The sequence below is a fragment of the Maylandia zebra genome, linkage group LG16, assembly GCF_041146795.1.
Source record: "Maylandia zebra isolate NMK-2024a linkage group LG16, Mzebra_GT3a, whole genome shotgun sequence".
Classification (NCBI taxonomy): domain Eukaryota; kingdom Metazoa; phylum Chordata; class Actinopteri; order Cichliformes; family Cichlidae; genus Maylandia; species Maylandia zebra.
Window position 1 is genome coordinate 33,340,909 of NC_135182.1, and position 22,363 is coordinate 33,363,271.

The window sequence follows — 22,363 nt, forward strand, 5'->3', positions numbered from 1 at the left end:
GCCAGCGTATTTCTGGGATTGCATGTGCACCAGTCGGTTTTCTATTGCCCATTTGCGGGGAGTAAAGGCGCCTGGTGCTTGCCAAACACAGCGAGGAGAGGGGTGGGGCGGGGCAGCGGGGGATTCTCTGTCCACCTCAGTAGATGCCACTGGAGTAGCATCTATTAACCAGCTCGCAAAATAAAACAAAAGAAAAACCAATAAACTGTCAACGTTAATCATCACAAAAAAGGCGATTAAAATTTTTAATGCAATTTATCCATCTGGAGTGCAGAATGACTCAAAATCCCTGAAATGTCTCTGTCAACACATTTCGGGCAGTTTGTCCAAAGATTGTCCATTCTGCGCTCCAGATGGGTTGATTGCTTTAAAAATTTCAATCGCAATAATCGTGATTAACAAAACTACTGATGGTATTACTGATGGAAGATGGACAAGAAAAGGTCAAAGCCATCAGGTCCTCAGTTTAGAAAAAAAGAGAAAAGAAGAGGAGAAATGGGCAAAAGATACAGATAAGCAGATGTGTCTTTGGATAATGGGAGGTATTATGTATCCTGAAACAAGATAACATTCATTAGTAGAATGGAAAGTCTGTCCTAAAAGACAAGAATAAAAAAAATGTCAGTGGCCTTTAAAACAAGTATGTTTTGGAGATTGTCTCATTGCTGCCTCTCTAGTGAACCTGTTGCTAATTTCATTAACACTAAAGCATCTCAAACTGATTAACAACCTCCTCTGATACATAACTGACCAGATCATTATCCCAGAAGTTTTACTGACTTGGTGCTATACTTAAAACGTGTTCCTTTAATTTTTTGAGCAGTGTATGATCAATTTAAAGCCACTGAAAGTTGGAGTTGAAGACAGGAATTTATTATTCTTGATGAAAATAAAATCAAAATTGATTAGTTATCCACAGAAACACACAGACACACTCAAACACATATTAACATGACAAAGTATTGAAAGAAATCTGGAAACATCTTAGTTCGATCTCCCTCTGCCTTAGTATCCTGAGTTAATTATACTCTTCCACTTGCAGTAACTTATCCCTGACCTAAAGTGCGCACTCCACCCTTTTCTAGCTGAGGACCATGGCCTCAGATTTGGAGGTGCTTATTCTCATTCCTGCTGCTTCACATCTGGCTGTCAATTGTGTGAGCTGGACGCCACCACCTGATGAAGCCAACAGAACCACATCATCCTAAAAAGCAGGGATTAAATTCTAAGACCACCTAAGTGGAAGCCTTCCTCGAACTGGCTATACTTAGAAATTCTGTTCATCAAAATTATAGGCAGAATTTCAGCTCTGGAGGTTGTTCCTCCCAATCACACCCCTGAACTGAACACAAGAGCATCTTTTTACCAGTGTGTAATTGGAAGGTATTTATATTTGTTCAAAGAAAATTAATAAAATCAGTGAACAGATGCTGTTCAGAAAAAATGTATATCACCGATGATCAAATTTGTTCCTTTGATGGTCATATAAACAGGCATCTATCCTCACATGATTTTCAAGAACACTGCAGGTAAAATCAGGCTGCAGACTGTTCTAAAAAACATTTTCCTGAAGTTTTTATCTACTTCACTTAAATGTAATCAAATATTCAGGATAAGCATGGTCATCATGGAAGACAACAAACATGGTGGGATTGGTCAGGTTGTCCACAACACTGTCGTACAGGTCAGTGGAGGCAGTGCCTTTTGCTGGTGGTTCAATCATGCCTTGTGTTCCAAGAGTGAAGTCACCAGTCAGAACTCGGCAGACGTACATAAACTTTTCCCCGTTCTGATTTGGCTTGGAGTAGGTGTCATTGGCAGAATAACTAGCATTGACAGCAAAGTATGTGCCATCACCATAAAATGCAGCTGAAAATGAAGAACAGCAGAAAGTCAATGAAACAAATTCTGTAACACTTTCTGTTATTCATAGTAGTCACAGCACTCTGAAATCAAATACTAAAACCCCAATTCCAAAAATACTGGGACAATAAAAAAATGTAAATAAAACAAAATAGAGTGATTTGCAAATCTCATAAACTCATATTCTATTCACAATACAACATGATTTAGAAAATGTACAAATCGTTTAAATTGAGAATAGCAATGAAAGTAACAACTGAAATCCCATTGACATTCACTACTCTCTCCCCACTCACGGCAGTCTACCACTTCATCCAACTAACTCCAGAATCCCTCTCTCTCTTCTGACATTTGAGTCATAGATACTGACATTTAATGTTACCTCTCTGATTTGAGCTTCAAACATATGATCCTGTCTGACACACTCTTCTACCTTATTCTACCTTAATGATATTCACATACTCTTAATTCAAGATTGCACCTAATCTGTTTTGCTTCTTGTCTATACCATGGTAGAACAGGTGGAATCCATCTCCAGAGGTCATGGTCTTGCTTCCCTTCCACCTCAAACAGTATCAAACAGTTCGCTCCCTTATACTGCTGCTTAACACAAATTGCACCTCTCTTCTTTCTTGTCTTTGACTGGGTTGTTGTTAACCCAGTCTTCAACTGATGTGATACGAAAATCACAATCTTTAATTGCATGTTTGATTTGACCAAGATTTTACACAGGATGTCCTCTCTTACACAAACCTCGCCATTTATCCATGCTTGGGTCTGTCATGAGGAGTACACTGGCTTGTGTATGAATGTGAGCGTGAATGAATAGTGGCATTGTAAAGCGCTTTGGGTGCCTTGAAAAGCGCTATATAAATCCAATCCATTATTATTATTATTATTATTATTGTGCCCCACTGTGGCTGAGTCTTGAATGAGGATTATATGTTGCTCTGAAAACTGTATATATCTTTCCGCAATAGTGGTACCTTTCTTAATATGGAAGCTGTTGATTCCATACACTAATGCCCCCACTGCCACCAACGATGTAGGGTTTTGATTTAGCAGTCCCAATATTCAGAATTGATTTTCAGCCTTGTGCTTTTGCACACAGATTTCTCCAGATTCTCTAAATCTTTTGATGATATTATGTACTGTAAATAATGACGTATTCAAAGTATTCTCAAACTTTTATTGATTAATATTTTTCTGAAAGTGTTCAACAGTTTGCTGACTGTTGAACCCATGCCCGTTTTTACTTCTGGGAAACATTGCCTATCTAAGATATTATGTTTTATACCTTTTCATGTTACTGACCCTTTTGCCAGTTGTACTAATTAGTTGAGTAAACCATTGCCTCCCTTTCTACATTCTATATCTGGACAAAAGCTTATTTTTAAAATGTGTCTTTTCTGGCCAACTGTGCATCTCTCAGTGTTACGACCAAATTTAACATAGCCAAGGCTATGACATCAACTCACTAAAAACAAACAAACAAAAAAAGGGTCCTCTATAATATCTCACCATTCTTTCCTGAATGGCTCCTGTTGAAGCCACGGTCATTGATAATTGGCACAGTTGTGTTGCAGGTGCCGTGGAAAAGGCGTCTCTCGTTATTCTGATGACCATTTCTCAACTCCAAGTCACGCTTCTTGATCTGTAGACGCTTCCACAGTCCAGGGTTCTGGATCCGCTCAATCTGAGAAGAAGAAAAGTGCCTTTTGTGTAGTCTGATATAGTTAACATAATGATGCACGAAAATAGATTTCAAATACAATTAATACATTTTGAGTAAATTACAGTATCAAGTATTCTTTTGTGGACAATTTATTATCCAAAAACTTTTTCTATGGAAGTCATTTAAAAAAAAAAAAGATTAAAATCATGAATATAGCTGGAAATAATTAGTCATTATCAACTATTGATGATCCATTCACTATTTCCATTCAGAAATTAAAAGACAATATTTATAATGTTACCTTTTTAACAGTTCGTTTGCATGACGCCTGGAACAGCCTCAGGATTTCATCATATTCCGATGTCTTGGTGTTTACCACAAAAGCCTGACATGTGGTTTTGACTGGCATGTGCTGCCAGTGTTCAGGAATGTCCTTATTTTTGATGGTCTGGGGTTTTTGGCTCAATAGTTTCTTGGCTAAATCTACATCAGCCGGAGTGTCGCCACAAATGTGAAAGCAAGTGGCATCAACTTTCTGACCTTCATTAATTAAATCTTTCTCTTTCTTTGGGTTTTCAGTATTTTCACCAGTAAGCATTGCTGAAGGAAATTCAAAAACATTAGACGTTCAGCACTGATTGGAGACAGCAGAACAGTACTGGATTTTTCTTCTACATATTTTTACCTTTGAATTTGGAGCCAATGCCTGCCCAGGTCCCCTTTCGTTTATCCTTGGGCTTGCGATCAGTAGCTGCTCTCTGTTCCAGGCTGCTGTGGAAGTCTTTTAGCATAGCTTTCTGGAAAATAACTATGCGGATTATGGTCAGGGGACTGGAGGTATTTTGCCTCAACGCATCAATCACTGCATCCAACATGGCATCTGCCACCAGTCTTCCTTGTGCATTACCTTGACCTAAAAATATTATAATACTATTATTATAATTTGAAGGATTGATTTGTTAAAGGTACATGCTAAATATGTGTCAGTAAACTTTCTAAAGCCCTTCTTTAGGTTGATTCAAGTTACATGAAAGGAAATTTAGTTATGCAGTCTGATAATCAGGTGTATAGGCCAGCAGGTTTCTTTTCTAAGAAGTTTTCAGACTATTATTTTTACAGTAGAAGTTTTTAGAGAGTTTATATTAGCTTATCTAAAAAGTTTACTAAAACATGAACTTACTTGTACTGTTTTTTTGTGTGTTTTCCCACACTATAAACATAAAATACTCTATACTCTTTTTTTATACTGCTGACACTTTATTCACTTACTTTACTTATTCACATATTCAGTCACTTTAATTTTAAAACTGTGTGATTTTAAAACTGTGTATATACTGTATATTCTGTGTATTTATTATCTCATTCTTGTTGCCTGTTTATGCCCTGTCCTTATCTTCAACGTCATGCTGCTCTGTTGTATCTTAATTGTCCCTTGGGGATAAATAAAGTCTCTCTGATTCTGATACATCTGAGAAGGTGTCAAAACCAGAGACCGACAATGAATTCGTCTTTCATTAAAGGCTTTCTTTTCTCTGACTGGCTTTGTGTTGGACAGAGTTCCAATCATCATTTTAATAGATTTTGTTTTGAAACACTCTGCAGCATGATGTGCTATTGGGCTTTATCCAATTAGTCACAATTGGAAATGGTTCTATGTAACCCATATCAACTACGCACTGTTACATGACTCACGTCAGCTGATTTGAGGCCCCTCTCCTGATTTGCTCCTTCCACGTCGCGGCATTTATGAAAACCGGCTGTGGGGGGATACTTCCGGGTTCCATTCCTGCTATGGCTGTAAGCTTATGGCATTTAGAACGGCGTTGGAAAACAAAGCGTTTTCTCCCCTCAATTCGCCTATAAAATTGTATCACCTCAGCGGTAAGTGTCTTTAACATCTACCAAAAACAACCTGTTAGTTGTCAGTAATGAGTCGGTCGTTTCCGCGATTAAAAAAGGACTTTGTTCGGCGGCGTTCCCACCACGAGCAGAACTCCGGTTCAAAAACTGCTGTTTTTGAACACTTTTATTTACTTATCACCTTTGAATTGATCTTCTTCTTCATATCGAAGTGGCGAGCCGGTAGGACCATTCTCCCTCCCCCCCCCCCCTTTGCAGTCTTTGGATTATGGACATATTTCACCATTACATGAAGCTGGACCCTAAGGAGGAATTCTTTGAAAAAGGACTCTTGCACAGAAAATCACAGCATTAATTTATTAATTGTGGGCATTTATTTATGTTGTGTGTTGTATTAATTATTTTGTTCCATTTCCCCTTTTCCCCATTTATTCATTGTACATTTCCTGAACAAGATATTGCAGTCTCTGGTCTCGTCATTCACACCATCTAGGCTCCATAAAGAACTATTTCTTCTACGCGTCAGTCAGTAAACTCACCCATTGCAATAAAACTAGCCCTTAAATAACTTTGCGTTACATCTAGATGTATGCTCATATTGGATAACAATAAAAATCCTGCAATAGGCATGGGGGACTTTCTTTTTCAGACTAGACAAACTTCAATTAGGTGATGTCACAGTGTTTTGAGTTTTGTACGGATTCATTATTCAAGAGGGGGCAACGCATAAATGGTTTCAAATTCAAACAATAACAAATGGTAATTTTTTGTGAATCTGAACACACTGCAAAACCGTTTAACTTGCCAAGGGATTTTTTTTTTTTTTTTAAAAAAAGAATACATATCAAGAATAAATTTCAGCAGAATTTCTGCTGAAGACAACAAAAAATCCACCCATATAGCTGCAGCACATAGTGTTTTTGTTGTTGTTGTGTGGGGTTTTTTTTTTTGGTTTTTTTTTTTTTTTGGGTCATGAACAGGTCACCTGTCTTGGAGGTCTTGTGTGACAGGCAGAGAGGACCCAAATGCAGAACCCTTCCAAAACTAGACATAACACGCAAGACAAGGGGCTGTCAAAAGAAATCGGGAAGTAACACAACCACTGAGACAGACAAGGACATGCCAGCTTGACACTAGGACAGAAGACAGGGACAAATATGGGAACACACGTCAGACTGGGGAGACGAAGGATGAAACACAAAAGCTGCGTGTGGGTGTGTGGGATTTTTTTTTTTTTTTTAATTATTACTCATAATTTAATACAGTCCAGACATGCCTTGTGAGGATGTTTAACATTTTCTGTCATTACTTTATTATGGATTAGGTGTGAGAGTTTTTAATTATGGATAATTAAATATTAGATTAATGAAATAGCAAATTGTGTCTTGTTCTCAGATGGACAGCAAGTGGAGAGTGATTGATAAGATGAGATGGAAGAGAGGCAGAGTAAGTTACAGGGCTTTTCCTGCCTTTCTGGAGAACTTATATTTCACTAAACTTTCTAATATGCATGTCTACATAATTGCGTATTATTATAATTATGATATTTAAACACACACTCTATTTTAAAGAACATACATTAAGAAACAGATTATATTAGATTTATATTTTCAAATCTATAAATGCTGATTTTACAGCGGTAAAATTATTGAATCTCTACAGTTTAAAAATTTAATGAGCTTTCTCCCTACAGAGTGGATAGTGAAACAAATGAAACCATCATAAATACATTACTTCATATTTATTACTCTTTCCCCCCCTCATTGCTTTATTATTGTAGCCCTAGTAATAAATAATAAGGGAAGGATTTGGATCAGCACCATGATGGAAACTTGTGGCCATAGTCCCACATAGCAAAATTGGTATGGCCTGGATCTGGCCCACATAATGTGCTTACACATGGCCCACATACCACAAAGAATGTTGGCCATTTTGTGGCCCAGATCTGGTTTGTCAGAGGTGGCCCACACATGCGCCATCACACGGCCAGTTGCAGACACACTGGTGGTCCTGTGCTAGCCCATGTGTGGATTACCCCTGGCCAATGTTCCCTCTAAGCTGCGCGCGTGTGCAATTGCCCACTGCTGCCATGGTCTCTGCGCACAAAAAATCTGTGTTGCGCACAAAAAAACCAAAAGAATCTAACCTGAATTGAAATTAAAGTAAATACGTTAACAATTCTGTTTTGCAGTGTTAGTAAGTGACTGGCTGCTCCAGTATGGGATTAGAACGATGCCACCTTATCCCATAGTCCAGCCAATCACGCGATTCACATTCGTATATACACAGCTAACGTTAATGACAACCTGTACAACCATTGGAGATGTGAGCAGGACAGATGGAACAATTGACGGAAAAAGTGTGGACTTTATACCAGTTTTTAAATTGTGTTGATCGGCCACGTAAAACCAGAGTTATGATAAAAATATCTGCAATGTTTGGTTTTCTTCCTGAATACTGTCGTTGTTTATATTTACTGTGGAAGAAATGGTAAAAACTGCATTTTATAAGGATAACGCTCGAAAGCGCTCTCCACCTGTGAGCAAAACCAAAACCCCCACCCCAGCCTTTCCTATTGGTGGAAAAATGTACCATGTCGACCAATCAAAAAAATGATATGGCAAAATGACATTTGGTTGTTTAGGGAGGAGGGAAGTTTTAGGAGTGATGGCGGTATTTTGAGATGTGAGAGATTTGCAACATTTAGCGTGTTTGGAGTCTAAGGTTAGTGTGTCGTCTTGTGTAGTTAGTGTGTAGTGTAGTCAACCGTTTTGTTGTGTGTGTCAGAACAATGAGGCGACTGCTGAATATTACAGGTGTTACAGGAGTGACACATCTCCTGTTGTCACACCTGCAGGTATCAGGCTGTTGTTCTCCTTTATCTCATAGTGGACAAAAATTTTTATTTGGAGTGGCACAAATAATTTGTGTAGGATCAAATTTGATGCAGAACAGCTGATTGTTCTGTAAATATTTTGAAATCTTTGTTTAAAAAAATGCCTTGGCAGCATTTTTAAGTAAACAGCTGCAAAAAACTTTGTTGTTTGCAAAACTCAGTAACTTTTTTGAAGAAGTAACTATATAATCAATTGCCCAACATTGGTCATTATATACTGTATTTTGCAGACAGAGTTACAGGACTCTCTCCCAGACCACAGACTCATACTCATAATACAAGTCTTGTCTGTGCCAGAACATAATAGTGCAAAGGTAACATGACAAAACATGACAGACAGTGAATGAACTGATTCTTTTATAGTGCTTTTCTGTTCCCCCTTATTGCTCAAGGCTACATTTGCTTTGCCTTGTCGCCACCTCACAACAGTGATATAGTATGATGCAACCCCATATTGCTTGACGAGTGGGTGTTGTTTTTCAGCCTGGTTCAATGTGCCCCTTTTTAACTTTGAGCACCAACCCCCTCTTCCTAAACAACCAAATGTCATGTTGCCATATCATTTTTTGATTGGTAGACATGGTACATTTTTCCACCAACACGAGAGGGGAGTTTTTTGTTTTATTTTTTTATTTTTTGGTTATAAGCAGAGGGTACTTGCAGAGAGTGGTCATGTGATTGGCTTACCACGACTACTTTATTCTTCCTCAGTCAAACAGCAGCACTCATGCGATTGTTTGGCCCCTTAGCTCCAGGTGTTGTGCCAAAAAGTGATCGTCTTCCAGAAAGTGATTGCTGTCCGCAGGAGCACGCGCAGCTACTTAAAGCTGTAGCGCCCAGATTACTTACAGCTACTTCTGTGCAACTGATATAAGGTGCGGTAAGCTGAAGACGGCTTCAACCGCCTGTTTGTTGAAAAATAGTAACGTGACCGCACTGCATTTACTTGTTAGTAACGGTGACGGTGTTGTAACGATAGGAATAGTAATTAGTTAGATTACTCATTACTGAAAAAAGTAACGCCGTTAGTAATGTCGTTACTTGTAATGCCGTTATTCCCATCACTGATGTCAACCAAGACAGCCCTACAGCATCCTTCAGGAACTGTGGGTGAAACTCGCCCACCCTAGGGGCTGTTAAGAAATAAAATATATAATCTAAATGCTGATTAGTGTGTTTTATGAGAGGCCCAGACTTCAGTGTAAAACTAGGTTGCAGGCTGACAGGAAACAACATGCTTTTGCAGAAGGATGGTAACTGCAGCAGAAAGTGAAACTACATAGGGTGTATGATCGAAACTTAAAGTGTGTGACGCATATATAAATAACCTGGCTTCCTGTACTGCTTGAGACTGGCTGTTGTGAGCAGGCGTTTCTGTGTGTGCTTAGTCTCCATATCCCGGGATATGTAAAATTAAAAATCATTTTTTGAGTTTGACCACTTTGAGCCCTGTGTCTTTCTTGGCCGTTCAAGAATACAAAGAACTGGGATTTAATACTTGGTGCCAGTGACCTGGATTCTTTTGCGGCTGAGGGGACTAATTTGGACCTTAAGGTACAATCTGATATGAGGTGGACAATAGACTGGTCTAAAAGATTAAAGGTAAGCGCACAAGCCTGTTGAAAATTGTGCACATTGGATGAATTCTAAATTAGTTGTCTGCCGAATTGATGATTGTTACCGTTAAATTGGCTCAGTAGTGGAAATTAAACTAAATTATAAAATCTGTTAAGTAGATTTCAGGTGACATGTCCATGATAATTTTGGGTAATTAGAAATAAATTAAAGTTTGGGGATATTTGACAAAATTTACTGTGATTAATTTTAGGGTGAAGTTAAAAGTTGTTGTGACGTATGTTTGAAGTTGGTGTGGTATGTGACTGTTACGTCAGCCAAGAAAAGAGATTAGATTAGGACATTTGGTCAGGGAATTTTATTCCCACATTGATTATAGGGTGGGACCTGGGCATCAGATAATAAACTGGCGGTTAGAGTCCACAGTGATGCTTCTAGAATTATTTAAATTACTTAGGATGGGAACGGCGATTCCTAGGAGCGTGGTCGCTCAGCGTGTGACAGCGACTCCTGGTGGCTGACGCGTCACCAGCCCTGGTGGCGTCCAGGTAAAGTCCGGGTGGTGCCCGCAGGATTTCGGGCACCCATTAAAAACCAAGTGGTCATTGACCACTTCCTTGACCATAAAAGGACACTGGCTGATGTGTGTAGTGTGGGACCAGAGAGAGAGAGACTTAGGAAGAAATGTCTTAAGAAAAAGTAATAAAATTATATTAAGTGTTTTAGTGTGTTAATACAGGTGGACTTCTCTCAACCTGGAAACACGAGTACAGCGACAAAATGATAGATTAACAGAATTGGGAGGAAAACAGGCCAGGCTTTGGCTTAAAATTTGACAGCTTCACCTCTCATTCTCTCCTTATCCTGAGAAGAAGCTTAAAGGATAGTCAATCTCCTGATTAAGACAGAAGAGAGACAGAACATCGTGTACTTGAAGAACTAACAGCAGGCAAAAAGACAGTGTAACTGAACTATAACACTGACGACTCCAGCAGCAGCACGTAAGAAAGCACGTGATGCAACATGCACTGTGAATTACAGGCTGGTAAGAACAGTGAGATGATGATGTGAAAGTACTGGACAGCACCGGACACCGAGTTTCATATTTGCCATGCTGGGAGAAAAGACTGAAAAGATCAAGAGAGAAGCAATGGAGAGAAGAAACAGCTGATTTGGGCCTGTGTTGATCTGCGAGGCCCCACAAGAAAATGTGAGAACAGTGAGAGGTGAACCTGACTGTGATATAGTGAATGCATATAGGAAAATTGGATTGAAAGCTGAACTCATGAAGGTTTAGAAATGTTCACCACATCACAACAATGAGGTTAAAAAAAAAGAAAGAAAAAAAGGTAAAAATAATGATTAAAAGAAAAGAGCTAAAGAGAGAAATTAACTAACAATTACATTAATGAATAGAAAACACACATACACAAATTGTTACATGTGAAATTATTGTTGGAGAGAAGCCAAAGTGAGACAGTTTGAATCCACAGCTCAGTGCAAAGAGGCATGAATTAAACCTGATTATAAAATACATATGCAATGAAGAAGCAGCTTACATTCAATGTTACTATGAACATATAACATAAATGCAACGAAGAACATGCTTACATTCATGAATGTGAATACATGACATAAATGCGAGATTAAACATACTTAAAGCTTGAAGTTAGGAATAACTCAGGGAAGTTCCATGACAATAGAGTGACGTTGGTGAAAATGAAAAGTGATTAAAAGCTTAATAAAAAAGGGGCCCTGCTACCAAGGAGTTGTTTAACTCACCTGTGACCTCACCTGCCAGTAAAAAGTTTGCCTCCTGTGTAAAAAATACTGTTTGTCCACAACAATAGCTTCTGATGATAATAGTTTTTCAGTTCAGAAGTTACTTCAGCTACATATGGTGTTGGTGTTTAAAGCTTTGACTGTCGAATCCAGTCTAGCTTGGGATTAGACTGTGTGCAAATTTGACATAAAGTTAACTAGTGCAGATTCATGGCCAGTTTTAGGATCACGCATTAATACTTATAAAGTAATTGTTTAAATCGCTATTGTGCAGAGAATTGATTGGTCAGTAGGTGGTGATTTCATATCTATTGATCTCTAATCTGAAACATAACCTGTTTCATAAAACAAGTCTCTGGCATGGGCTTAATATAGTATGGTACGTAGATTTTCCATATCATGAACTTCTGACATACATGAACAAATCTCACCTGTGCCAATTGCAGGAAATGATACAGAGGTGTAGGAGCTTTTCACACACATCTGAAGTGCATCTTTCACAATCTTGTTGATTTTTACTGGGTCAGAATCTCCAACCACGTGAAGGATCTTCTTACACTTTAGGTTACCTGGCTGAGTCATTATCATGCCTGGATTGGACTTGGCACCTAAATGTGGAGATAGTGGATCTTTATGTCTTTTACCCTTAATGACCATGAGAATGCTTCATTAGGCCATATTTCCTTTATTGACAATTTTAGATTATGACTGCAAAATTGGGCTTTATTTTAAGTCAGCTTCATTTTTATTGTTAAAAAACAAAAACTGTTATACTGTAGGTTGAGTCTACTCTGTGTTACAGTGTCATAAAATCTAAAAGTTAAAGTGATTTCTTACCGAAGTTATGGCATTCCACTTCAACAGCCTTACCAGCTGCGTCTAGAATAGCTTTAGAGACTCCTGGATCAAGTGAAAAAAGTATACGCATAAATAAAAATTAAAGATAACGATTACTGTAGGTGGATTCATCTTTTGTGTAATTTAAAACTTAATTTAATAAGATGCTTGATTCTTCTTTTGGCTGCTATGTCCACTGTGCAGTAGTGGGGAGAGAATTATCTATAAATATTTTTCAAAAGTGTAGTATTCCACTTTTTTCTATAATTTACCTGACTTAAGGGAAAAGCTTTCATTGGAAGAGTTGACAATGATATCAGTTGTCTCCTTGGTTATGTCTCCTGTGACTACCTGTATAGTCACATTTCCCATTTTAGTCTCATGCATATCTGAGGTCGAGGTGAGCTTAGAGAAGGGGCGTCCTGGCGTGAACAGTTGAAAAAACATGAACAACTAAAGCCAACAAATTAAATTAATGGATAAATAAATAAATACACTTTTCACTTCAAACGTATATGATTTAATGTTGGTAAAACTATTTGTTAGCTGAGTAGCAAAAAGACTTTATTATAAGCTTTTTGAAAATGTACAGGTTTTGATAAAAAAAAAATGCAATATTATGTGTCTTGACCTTTTGTAGAACTTGAATCACCTGAGGCATTGGGAAACTTCTTAAATTCATCAGTGAAAGCCTGCAAAAACAAAACAATCTACTTCAACTGAAAAAAACACTAATATTTAAACCAAAACAGAAGTTAAGCAATGCAATAAATGAAGTAGCAACCTGTAAAGTTTAAAAACAAAGTTCACAAAGAAGAGCCATTCCATTTCCTAAAAGGCCACTTAAGGCCAGCTGTAGAGTTCATCTCCATGCTATGAGTCTTTCTCCAAAGACTCTATGTCAAAATGCCTAATTATGCAATAGACCCAAACATGCATGGTTAAAGCAAGTTAATAGCATGGTTAAAAAATTATCTTAATTGCTATTCATTTAAAGGGCTGAGAGTCTTTGATTGAGATTTAAAGGCTGTTTTACCATAGACTTCTATGCAGCTGGTCTTTTTTTGCAGCCAGATGCCTCCCATGTTCTTGATCAGAATCCAAGTTTAAGGCATGGTAAGCAATGTCTTCACTTTATGAATGCAGTATTTTTTTTAATTCAAAATCTACACTGCCACTTTATTAGGTACAATCTACTACATCCTAAAGTTGCTCCAATGGATTTTATGTGGTGACTCTGGAGGCTACCTGAGTACAGTGAACTCATTGTCATGTTCAAGAAACCAGTCTGAGAGCACGTGAGCTTTATAAACTATATGTGCAGCAGTTAAAGGGTTAACTGTTCTGAAGCACACATGGGTTGCTTTTAGCCAGTGGGCTAAAGTGGCACATTGTCCCGCCTGTCTGAGAGAGCACAGGCTTTTCTCGCAGATACGGCATGAGCTCTGAATGCACTAGCAGGGAAAAAAGAGACAGAGATTCACTGAAAAAAAGTACAGAAATGATAAAGAATGAAGAGTTATCACCCACTACTTATGCTAAAAATGCTTTTATGCATATGTAGTGCTAAAACAATGTGTTAAGTTCAAAACAAGTAACTAGTTCACATTCTGCATCGGGTAATGCATACATTCAGGGCGATCGTGGCTCAAGAGTTGGGAGTTCGCCTTGTAATCGGAAGGTTGCCGGTTCGAGCCCCGGCTTGGACAGTCTCGGTCGTTGTGTCCTTGGGCAAGACACTTCACCCGTTGCCTACTGGTGGTGGTCAGAGGGCCCGGTGGCGCTAGTGTCCGGCAGCCTCGCCTCTGTCAGTGCGCCCCAGGGTGGCTGTGGCTACAATGTAGCTGCCATCACCAGTGTGTGAATGTGTGGATGACTGGACGTGTAAAGCGCTTTGGGGTCCTTAGGGACTAGTAAAGCGCTGTATAAATACAGGCCATTTACCATTCTCTTCACATTGTTTGGTTGTAGAAAGTCAGAGAAGGCGCCATTTCGCGCTCCTGCACTGTCCTCTTCTGAGATCGGTGAGCAAATTACTTTACATGTTCATTGTTTATTTGCACTTTTTATGAGTTCGCTGTGAGTAAAAGGTTTCTAGCATTTACAGAAGAAATCATTTACAAGGTTTGCTAGAAAAAAACTTGAGGCAATGCCCTACAGTTCTGTGTTATATTCAGAATGTTATTGAAATTGTAAATACTTAAACTACAGAAGAAGCATTTGAAACCAGTGCAATTATTATTACACATTTTACTGCCTAATTTAATTGTAAACAACAGTTACTATGTTACAACAGTACTTTTATGCGCTAACAGATTGTGAACTGTGACATCTCGACACACAGGAACTGGATTTGGTGTGGGCAAGTTGGACTTGTTCCTCCAATTTAGGGGTTTTGTTGCAGTCAGCTAACAAAGTCTACGCAATGTCAGATGAATGTTGTCATTTGGACTTTTGTCATTGAAATTGTATTTCATTTTGAATTGGAAACCTGAATTGTACATTTAGCAGGGGTGCACCCAGGTAAGATTTTTTTAAGGTGACTGCTGTGATTGTGCTCAGGTTGTCACTGAGAGAAACATTGATACCAAAAAGAGAAACTTTTATTTGAAATATTTTATTGTTTGTTTGTTATTAATTTTCTTTTCTTTCTTTTCTTTTAATGAGGAAAAATATATAAGCCGGCATTTTCAAAATTCAAAGCTGTCTGAGTCTCATTCACTTCTTCTTTACGTAGCCGAACCTTCTGGTCCAAATCATTTGAGCTCCTTTGCATCAGATTTTGGTGAAGCAAATCTTGAGCTAAGAGTCTTTTTTAATAATGACAGGGTTGCATAAGGAACATTCTGATTGAGGTTTTTAGGACAGTTTTATTGAGGATTTGTCTTGGATTTTCGTTTAAAATCATTTAGGCCCGCCAGCTTTAGGGTCTACACTTGCTTGGTATTAAGGGGCTCAATGAAGAAAATATCCCCCAGTATCATTACATCACCAGCAGCTGCCTGAACCGATGATAAAAGGCAGGATGGATTCTTGTTTTCATGTTTCAGAAACTTCAAATTTAGTGTGATTTTTTTCCCACATAGCCATCTCTTGGTTTGACAAATAGTGGTCAGAAAAAGAGAAAATATACAGTGAGGAGCTGTTTTCTGCTAAAAAAAAATACCTTGTTGATATCAGAAGTCAGTAGCAAGACTACTTTGAGCTGATAGGAAGTCAACAGTAACCACTCGTTGCAAACAAGGTATGCAGAAAAACATCTATGAAAGCACAATGCATCTGAACTTGAAGTAGATGAGGTACAGCAACGGAGAGACTACAGTGGGGACCACACCTGTCAGCTAAGAACAGGAAACTGAGACTACAGTTCACACAGGCTCACCAACATTGGACAACAGGAGACTGGAAAGACACATTGTACCAATGGCCTCCACAGTCATCAGAACTCAATCCAGTAGAGCACTCTTGGGATGTACTTGAAAAGGAAATTTGGATAAGCAGCTAATAAATCTGCAGCAACTGTGTGATGCTTTCATGTCAATATGCAGTAGAATCTCTGGAATTTGTCCAAGACCTTTTTGAATCTATGCAATCAGGCTTTGGCATATTATGTCATTCTAAAAATATTGAATGAAAACTTGCATTACAGAAACCTTGGCACCATCTTGTGTTTTAGATGTATTAAAGCATGCAATGTCACTACAAGAAGTCGTACTATGAATAAGTCAGCAGGGAAGCAGCATTGCTAAGAAATGAAGAGATAATTATATGGAAAGTCCAAGTACTTTCCAAACGAATACTAGTAACTAAAGATGTTACGATACCACTTTTTGTGTCCCATACCGATACCATAAATTTGTATATCTGCCAATACCGATATGAATCCAATATAGTCTATTTTATAATCAATAAAAGTGTTTTTTTTTTTAATATCTTGCTGCATTTTGTACAAGTTCATGCTAAAATTTTTAAACAAAACACTAAAGCTATTACTTGTATGCAAAAAATACACTGCATTACTGCACTAGAGGCCACCACCTGATGAGGCCAATAGAACCACATCATCCGCAAAAAGCAGAGACAAGATTCTTAGAACGCCCAAGTGGAAGCCGTCTGCCACTTGGCTACGCCTAGAAATTCTGCCCATAAAAAGTATTGACAGAATGGGTGACAAAGGACAGCTCTTGCGGATGGCCTGTAGCAACAGGTTAGAAACCCCCTGCTCTAGAAACACCTCCCAAAGAATACTCAGATGGACACGGTCAAATGCCTTCTCCAAGTCCACAAAGTAGATGTAGACTGGTTAAGCAAATTCTCATGCACCCTGAAGTATCTTCAAGAGGGTAAAGAACTGGTCCAGCGTTTCATGACTGGGATGAAGACCACATTGTTCTTCCTGTGTCTGAGGTTCGACAAAAGGACAGACTCTCCTTTCCAGCACCCTGGCATAGACTTTCCCTGTGGGGCTGAGGAGTCTGATCCTCCTATAGTTTGAGCACATGCATTTGGCACATAGGCACAGACAACAGTCAGGACCCCTTCCCCGACCCGTCCACTGGGGAAAACTCCAATGTACAGGTAGCAAGCTGAGGGAATACTATGATACCCACCCCAGCAGCCTGCTGCTTCTCACCTTGGCCAACTCCAGCCGAACTATATCTGGCCGGTACCTCTTGACCTCTGACACTAATGTGCAAGCTTTTCTTACCTGAATACACTGTGTATCAGCTGGGTAAAGTACAATATCAACCTTCTTCAGGTGCTTGGGGCGTCTCATTTTGCTAAACTCTAAGATTTTATCCAACATCAAAGAGGCTACGACAGCTGTTGGGAAACACAGGTCTCCAGTGCCAATTGCAGGCAAGGATATGGAGGTTAGATTATTATTCTCTGCCATGTCCAAACAATCCTTAAAGATTCCTTGCAAACACTGTATGGTAACAAATAAATACTATTTAATAGTAATAACAAAGATAATGATATTTAATTACAGTAATATACATGTCATCAATTTTAGACTGTAAAGATTATTTAAATATACTTGTATTATACATGATGAAACACATTACCTGTTCAGATGTACCTTTTCCATTATCCCAGTGAGGTGCAATTGCATGAAAAACTTTGCTGTTTAGTTGGCAGCCTTCAGTAACAATGATCTCACCAACATTTCCAGTAGCGCCCTGTGCATTTATTGACTGCTGAAGTTTGGGTCCAGCTGCACGCAAGATGGCTTTGGAAACTGCACCTCTGTTCAGATTAAGGTTTGAAGGCACAGTATTCACAATCACCTCTGTCTAAAAATTTATGAAACAGTTATCAGTTGTGTGTTCAGCAGTGCAAATAACTATTATAGACAAGAAAACAAAAATAATAAAACAAGAAACAGTGAACCCCTTCACTAATAAATAGATAATTTATTTTAGGCAGCACCTACCGTTCTTTATGCAACTTCAAATGTCGGACAAAGTTGGAAGTTGTTCCATCTCCGTCTGTAATTCTCTTCTTGCATGTTTTGCATGTTGCATTTCGTTTTTTGTTGACTACTTCGTAGTTTGTGTAGCCGAAGGAAATTACTCTTGGGAGCATTTTTGGCTCGAGCGTTTTTGTTTTTGTTTTCTTTAAATCTGGTTAATTTGATTGGCTGTGCTACAGCTCACGCTCACATACATACGGAGTGTGGTAAGAATGAATGAATGAATGAATAAAGTGAATTAATGGTCCACACTTTTTATATAATATGTATGTTAAATTTTAGATTTGGGTAAAATATCAAGTCTTTTCAAGTAAACAGGTTCAAGTCCAAGTCCCAAGTCACTAGTGTAAAAGTCCAAGTCAAGTCACAGTCTTACAACCTTTTTTCAAGTCAAGTCTAAAGTCATAAAATTAATGACTTGAGTCAGACTCGAGTCACATGACTTGGACTCGAGTCTGACTCGAGTCCAAGTCATGTGACTCGAGTCCACACCTCTGAATATTACAACTAAGTAGCTGCCGCCATTGTTGGAATTCAACTTTTGCGAGAGTTTTGCGAGATCCCGAGTTTGTTTTGCGAGATCTTGCAAAAGTCCGTCTTAATTTTTTTTTCTCCCATGTTCCCTGCGGGGCTCCGTAGGCAACTACTAAGGTAACTACATGCTCTGAATTAAGTATAATAAAAATCAAAATTACCTTGGAAAACTCTATGTTTCCCTTTTTAAGAACGATGTCCAGTCCTTCGTTTGTCTGCACATGATACAAGTTCAGGTCAGATCCAGTAGGGTGTAGAACTGATGGCTTGTGAGCTGTGGGAGGAGGAGTGACACTGAGGTTTCCAAACTCCTGCCTGACAGCAGCCACCATATCCTGAACAGCAATGTCATCATTGTTCACAAAATGGATCTTTTGCAGGATGTTATCACATTTCTCATCACAATACTCCTTCACTGCTTTGACAATGGTGAGTTCACACTGCTTGAGGTGAAAACAGCCCAGGCCTCTGCCAATAGATGGAAGAGCTACTGAGACGCATCTGCAGGCTTCAGCGAGTTCTAAGCTTCCTTTAACAACTTTTGTTAGCTGATCCAAAGCTTTTTGAGGTTTATCTTTTTCATACATGGGTCCCACGGCATGGATAACTTTTTGGCAACAAAGCTGCCCTCCTGCATCAGTTAGAAAAAAGTCTCCTGCATTCAATTTCCCCATTAATTTTATCGTTCTTTGAAATTCATCTTGTAACTGAGAGCCAGCAGCCTTCAAAAGTGCTGCTGCAATTCCAGTACTGTGTTTCAAGTCTTGATTACATGGACTCACAACTGCATCCACTGGATAGCTGCACATATCTGCCTTGCAAACAGCAATTTCCACTCCGTCATGTGTCCTAAGCTGGTATAAAGGTGTTGGTACTTGTTTAAGAACCAAATTGTCTTGTCCACTACCTGTCTTATCAACCAGTTGGACCAGGCAACCAGTTATATTTTTGATTGAGGAAACATACAGCGCTTCATTCTCCTGGAAGAGCTTCTTCACTCCAGACTTGTAGACAGTCAGACTGTCAAAGACTACAGCAGAGACGGCACCTTCAACCACAGTCTTGCAATGTGTCACATTCACTCTGGATCCACTCAGACAGATGGCCTCATTTCTGTAAGACACTCTCACCTTGTCTTTCACTTTCTCCATCCAACATGTGTTGAAATGTTTCAAGTATTCAACGACAGCATTAGCTTTGACCACAACAGTTTCTTCAATGTGAGCGTTCTGTGTTAAGAAGTCACCAAGCTGATGCTGAACATTTTTGACACTATCCTTGTAGCCTGACACCACGACTTGTTGAGCAGTTGTGTTGATTCGAGTTCTGCATTTCTTACTGTTAGCCTGCTCTAAGTGACTGACCAGCTGCTGCCACTCTGGCTTCTTCAGGACATTACTGTCTTCAACATTAATGTACTGAGATGTTAACAGCTGTCCTAGATGGTCCTGAGCACGCAACAGATCTCTGTAAGAAACAGCAAGGAGCTGCACCCTGTTTCCACTGATTTCAAACGCTGCGTTTATTTGATGAGATGTGAGGAGAGCATCTGTAAGCTCCTCTTGTTGCTCATCCTTCAACAGTTCAAGCACATATTTATCTACTTCCAGATTTTGTCGTTTTAATGCAAGTACTGCATCAAATATAGCATTGATTGCTGCATTAATCTCTTCCCCTAAGCCAGTTATTTTCAGATTAGGATTCTCTGATGACATTTTCAATCCTGGATACAGAAGTAGAAGTTTGTGCATAAGCCCATGTTCACACAGGAGATGGAAAACTGATGGTGACACTTTGATCTCTACAGTTTTACTTGATTTCTCCCTGTGGATCTTGTTAATAGTTTCAGAAAGAGATTTCTCCAGTCTGTTGACATCACTAACAGGACCAGCCACTGATAAAGCACCACTGTCTTTATCAGGTACTACGATCACATTTTCATTCAGTAGCATCTCTCTGATCTTTTCCTCAGACTCTTCCCATGCATCTGAATCTGGACAGAACTTCACAGATTTGAACTTTGACACAGATTTTTTAAACGCTGCCTTCACAGTATCAGTCCATTCTTTGATGATGGCTTTGGCATCCTGTTGCTTTAGTAAAGAAGACACAGGACTCAAGGTCACAGTGGTTTGGCCGAGGTTTACGATGCAGAAATGTTCTTCCATTTCTTTACAAATGCCTTCTATTGCTGATTTTTTTTGAGCTAGGTATCTCAGGACAGCACTGTCAATGGGCTGTGAGATGGCCACAGGAAGTTTTAGTGATAGCTTGCCATAGAATGACCTTCTAACAACTTCTAAAACAGAAAACCGATGAACTCTGGCCTCTTCGTTCTTGATGGAATCCTTCCCCTTTATCTTTTCAACAGCTGTAATAAAAAAAAAATACCTTGACAAACATGTAAAACATTGTAGATATGTAAGACATGTTTTTCTGTTTATCCAGCTCAACAGCATACATCAGCTATGACTAACATCTGCGATGCCAGGCAACACTTTGGTGTAATAAAGACAACACATACCTGATAAAAGAGAGGTGTTAACAACTGAATAGAACTGACAAATTCATGTTTTAGACAGACAATTTGAGTTGAGGAGTGAGTCCCTGAGTCAATCTCAGTCATCCTTCACAAAATCACAGTAGGAATGTTTTTTATATACCCAGACATACTTAGAGAAAAAACACTTTAAATAATAGATTTTAGAAGTTTTTGACAAACACATGCATGTAAAAAGATACTAGAAAACTAAACTAAACTAAATACCTTCATTACATATATAGCATGCATGGCATACGTCTGAGGTGTTTTTTTTTATTCAGTACTTACATTTCATGTTGTCTTTATCCAATGGGAATTCCTGTGTGGAACAAAAAAAAAATAATTTTTTTTTTTAATTAAACTGAAATCTTGCATGACCAGTGCCATAAATGGGTGTTGGTCTTAAAAGAAATACAGTGGAAAAATATTTTAATCATAATTCATTTGTGTAAAATAAACAAAAGACACACAGTAATGTTTTCCAAGTTCTTTTGTTTGTTCATTTGTTTTTTGCAATATTCATACAGCAGGAAGAGAGAACAGCGAGAACAGCTTTGAGTTCATGGTAACTCACGTGACTTCCAGAACCAGATAAACCGCTCAAAACCACGACTAATCCTAAAGTTGAAGTCTTGGGAGGAGGTTCGACCCCTTCCACCCACAAATAGTGTAACATGACTATATTTTACATCAGTATATTTATATTCACAAGAGGATACAAAACTATTCTTGAACATTTTACTGGTATGTAGATCTCCCTTGATTATACCAACCTATTATAAATAATACCTGTGAAGATTTCTCTTCAGTGGGTAAACGAACCATCAGCTTCAAAACACGCTTTTCCAAACTGATCTGATGAGACTCTTTCGCCAGAACATTCCTCTGATCTGTGATACAAGAGAATAAAAATCTGCAGTAAAGAACTCCACTGATAATAAGGCGTAGAACCTATTATTATCATTATTATTATTATTATTGTTATTATTATTATTATTATTGTTATTATCAGTCCACTTTATGCAGCCAAACTTACCCTCCTGTCTCCTGAAGTGCACTACCGCTGTCTTGCTGCCCTTTTCATACTCAATCTCACAGTTGCCACCGACAGTAAAAAAGTACTGCAGTAACTTCATTTTTAATATGGGTATGTTGGTTTCTTCAAATTCAACGAGCAGAGGATACGAGTGTGCCTTGGCCATCGTTAGAGGGCAGACAGACTCACAAAGAAGAATGAATTCTTTCACTTTCTGCTTCACTTGTATATGTAGACATGTAGGACTGGTATCCTCCCACAGGTGGAAACTAAAAAAAACTCAGTCT

At 38.7% G+C, this 22,363-nt stretch overlaps 1 protein-coding gene across 1 annotated transcript; it reads right to left on the reverse strand.

Annotated features, from left to right (window-relative positions):
• Positions 1-883: 883 nt before the first annotated feature.
• LOC112436089 (protein mono-ADP-ribosyltransferase PARP14-like) lies at positions 884-22,247 on the reverse strand. Its single transcript, XM_076875350.1, has 14 exons — positions 22,077-22,247; positions 21,830-21,930; positions 21,329-21,359; positions 18,660-20,869; positions 17,558-17,785; positions 17,197-17,418; positions 13,120-13,180; positions 12,761-12,910; positions 12,489-12,551; positions 12,083-12,259; positions 4,224-4,451; positions 3,840-4,138; positions 3,385-3,559; positions 884-1,869 (listed from the first exon to the last, which is right to left on the reverse strand). Exons 1-14 carry the CDS (start codon positions 22,240-22,242, stop codon positions 1,586-1,588), a joined length of 4,395 nt encoding a protein of 1,464 aa, XP_076731465.1. The 5' UTR covers positions 22,243-22,247; the 3' UTR covers positions 884-1,585.
• Positions 22,248-22,363: the final 116 nt, after the last annotated feature.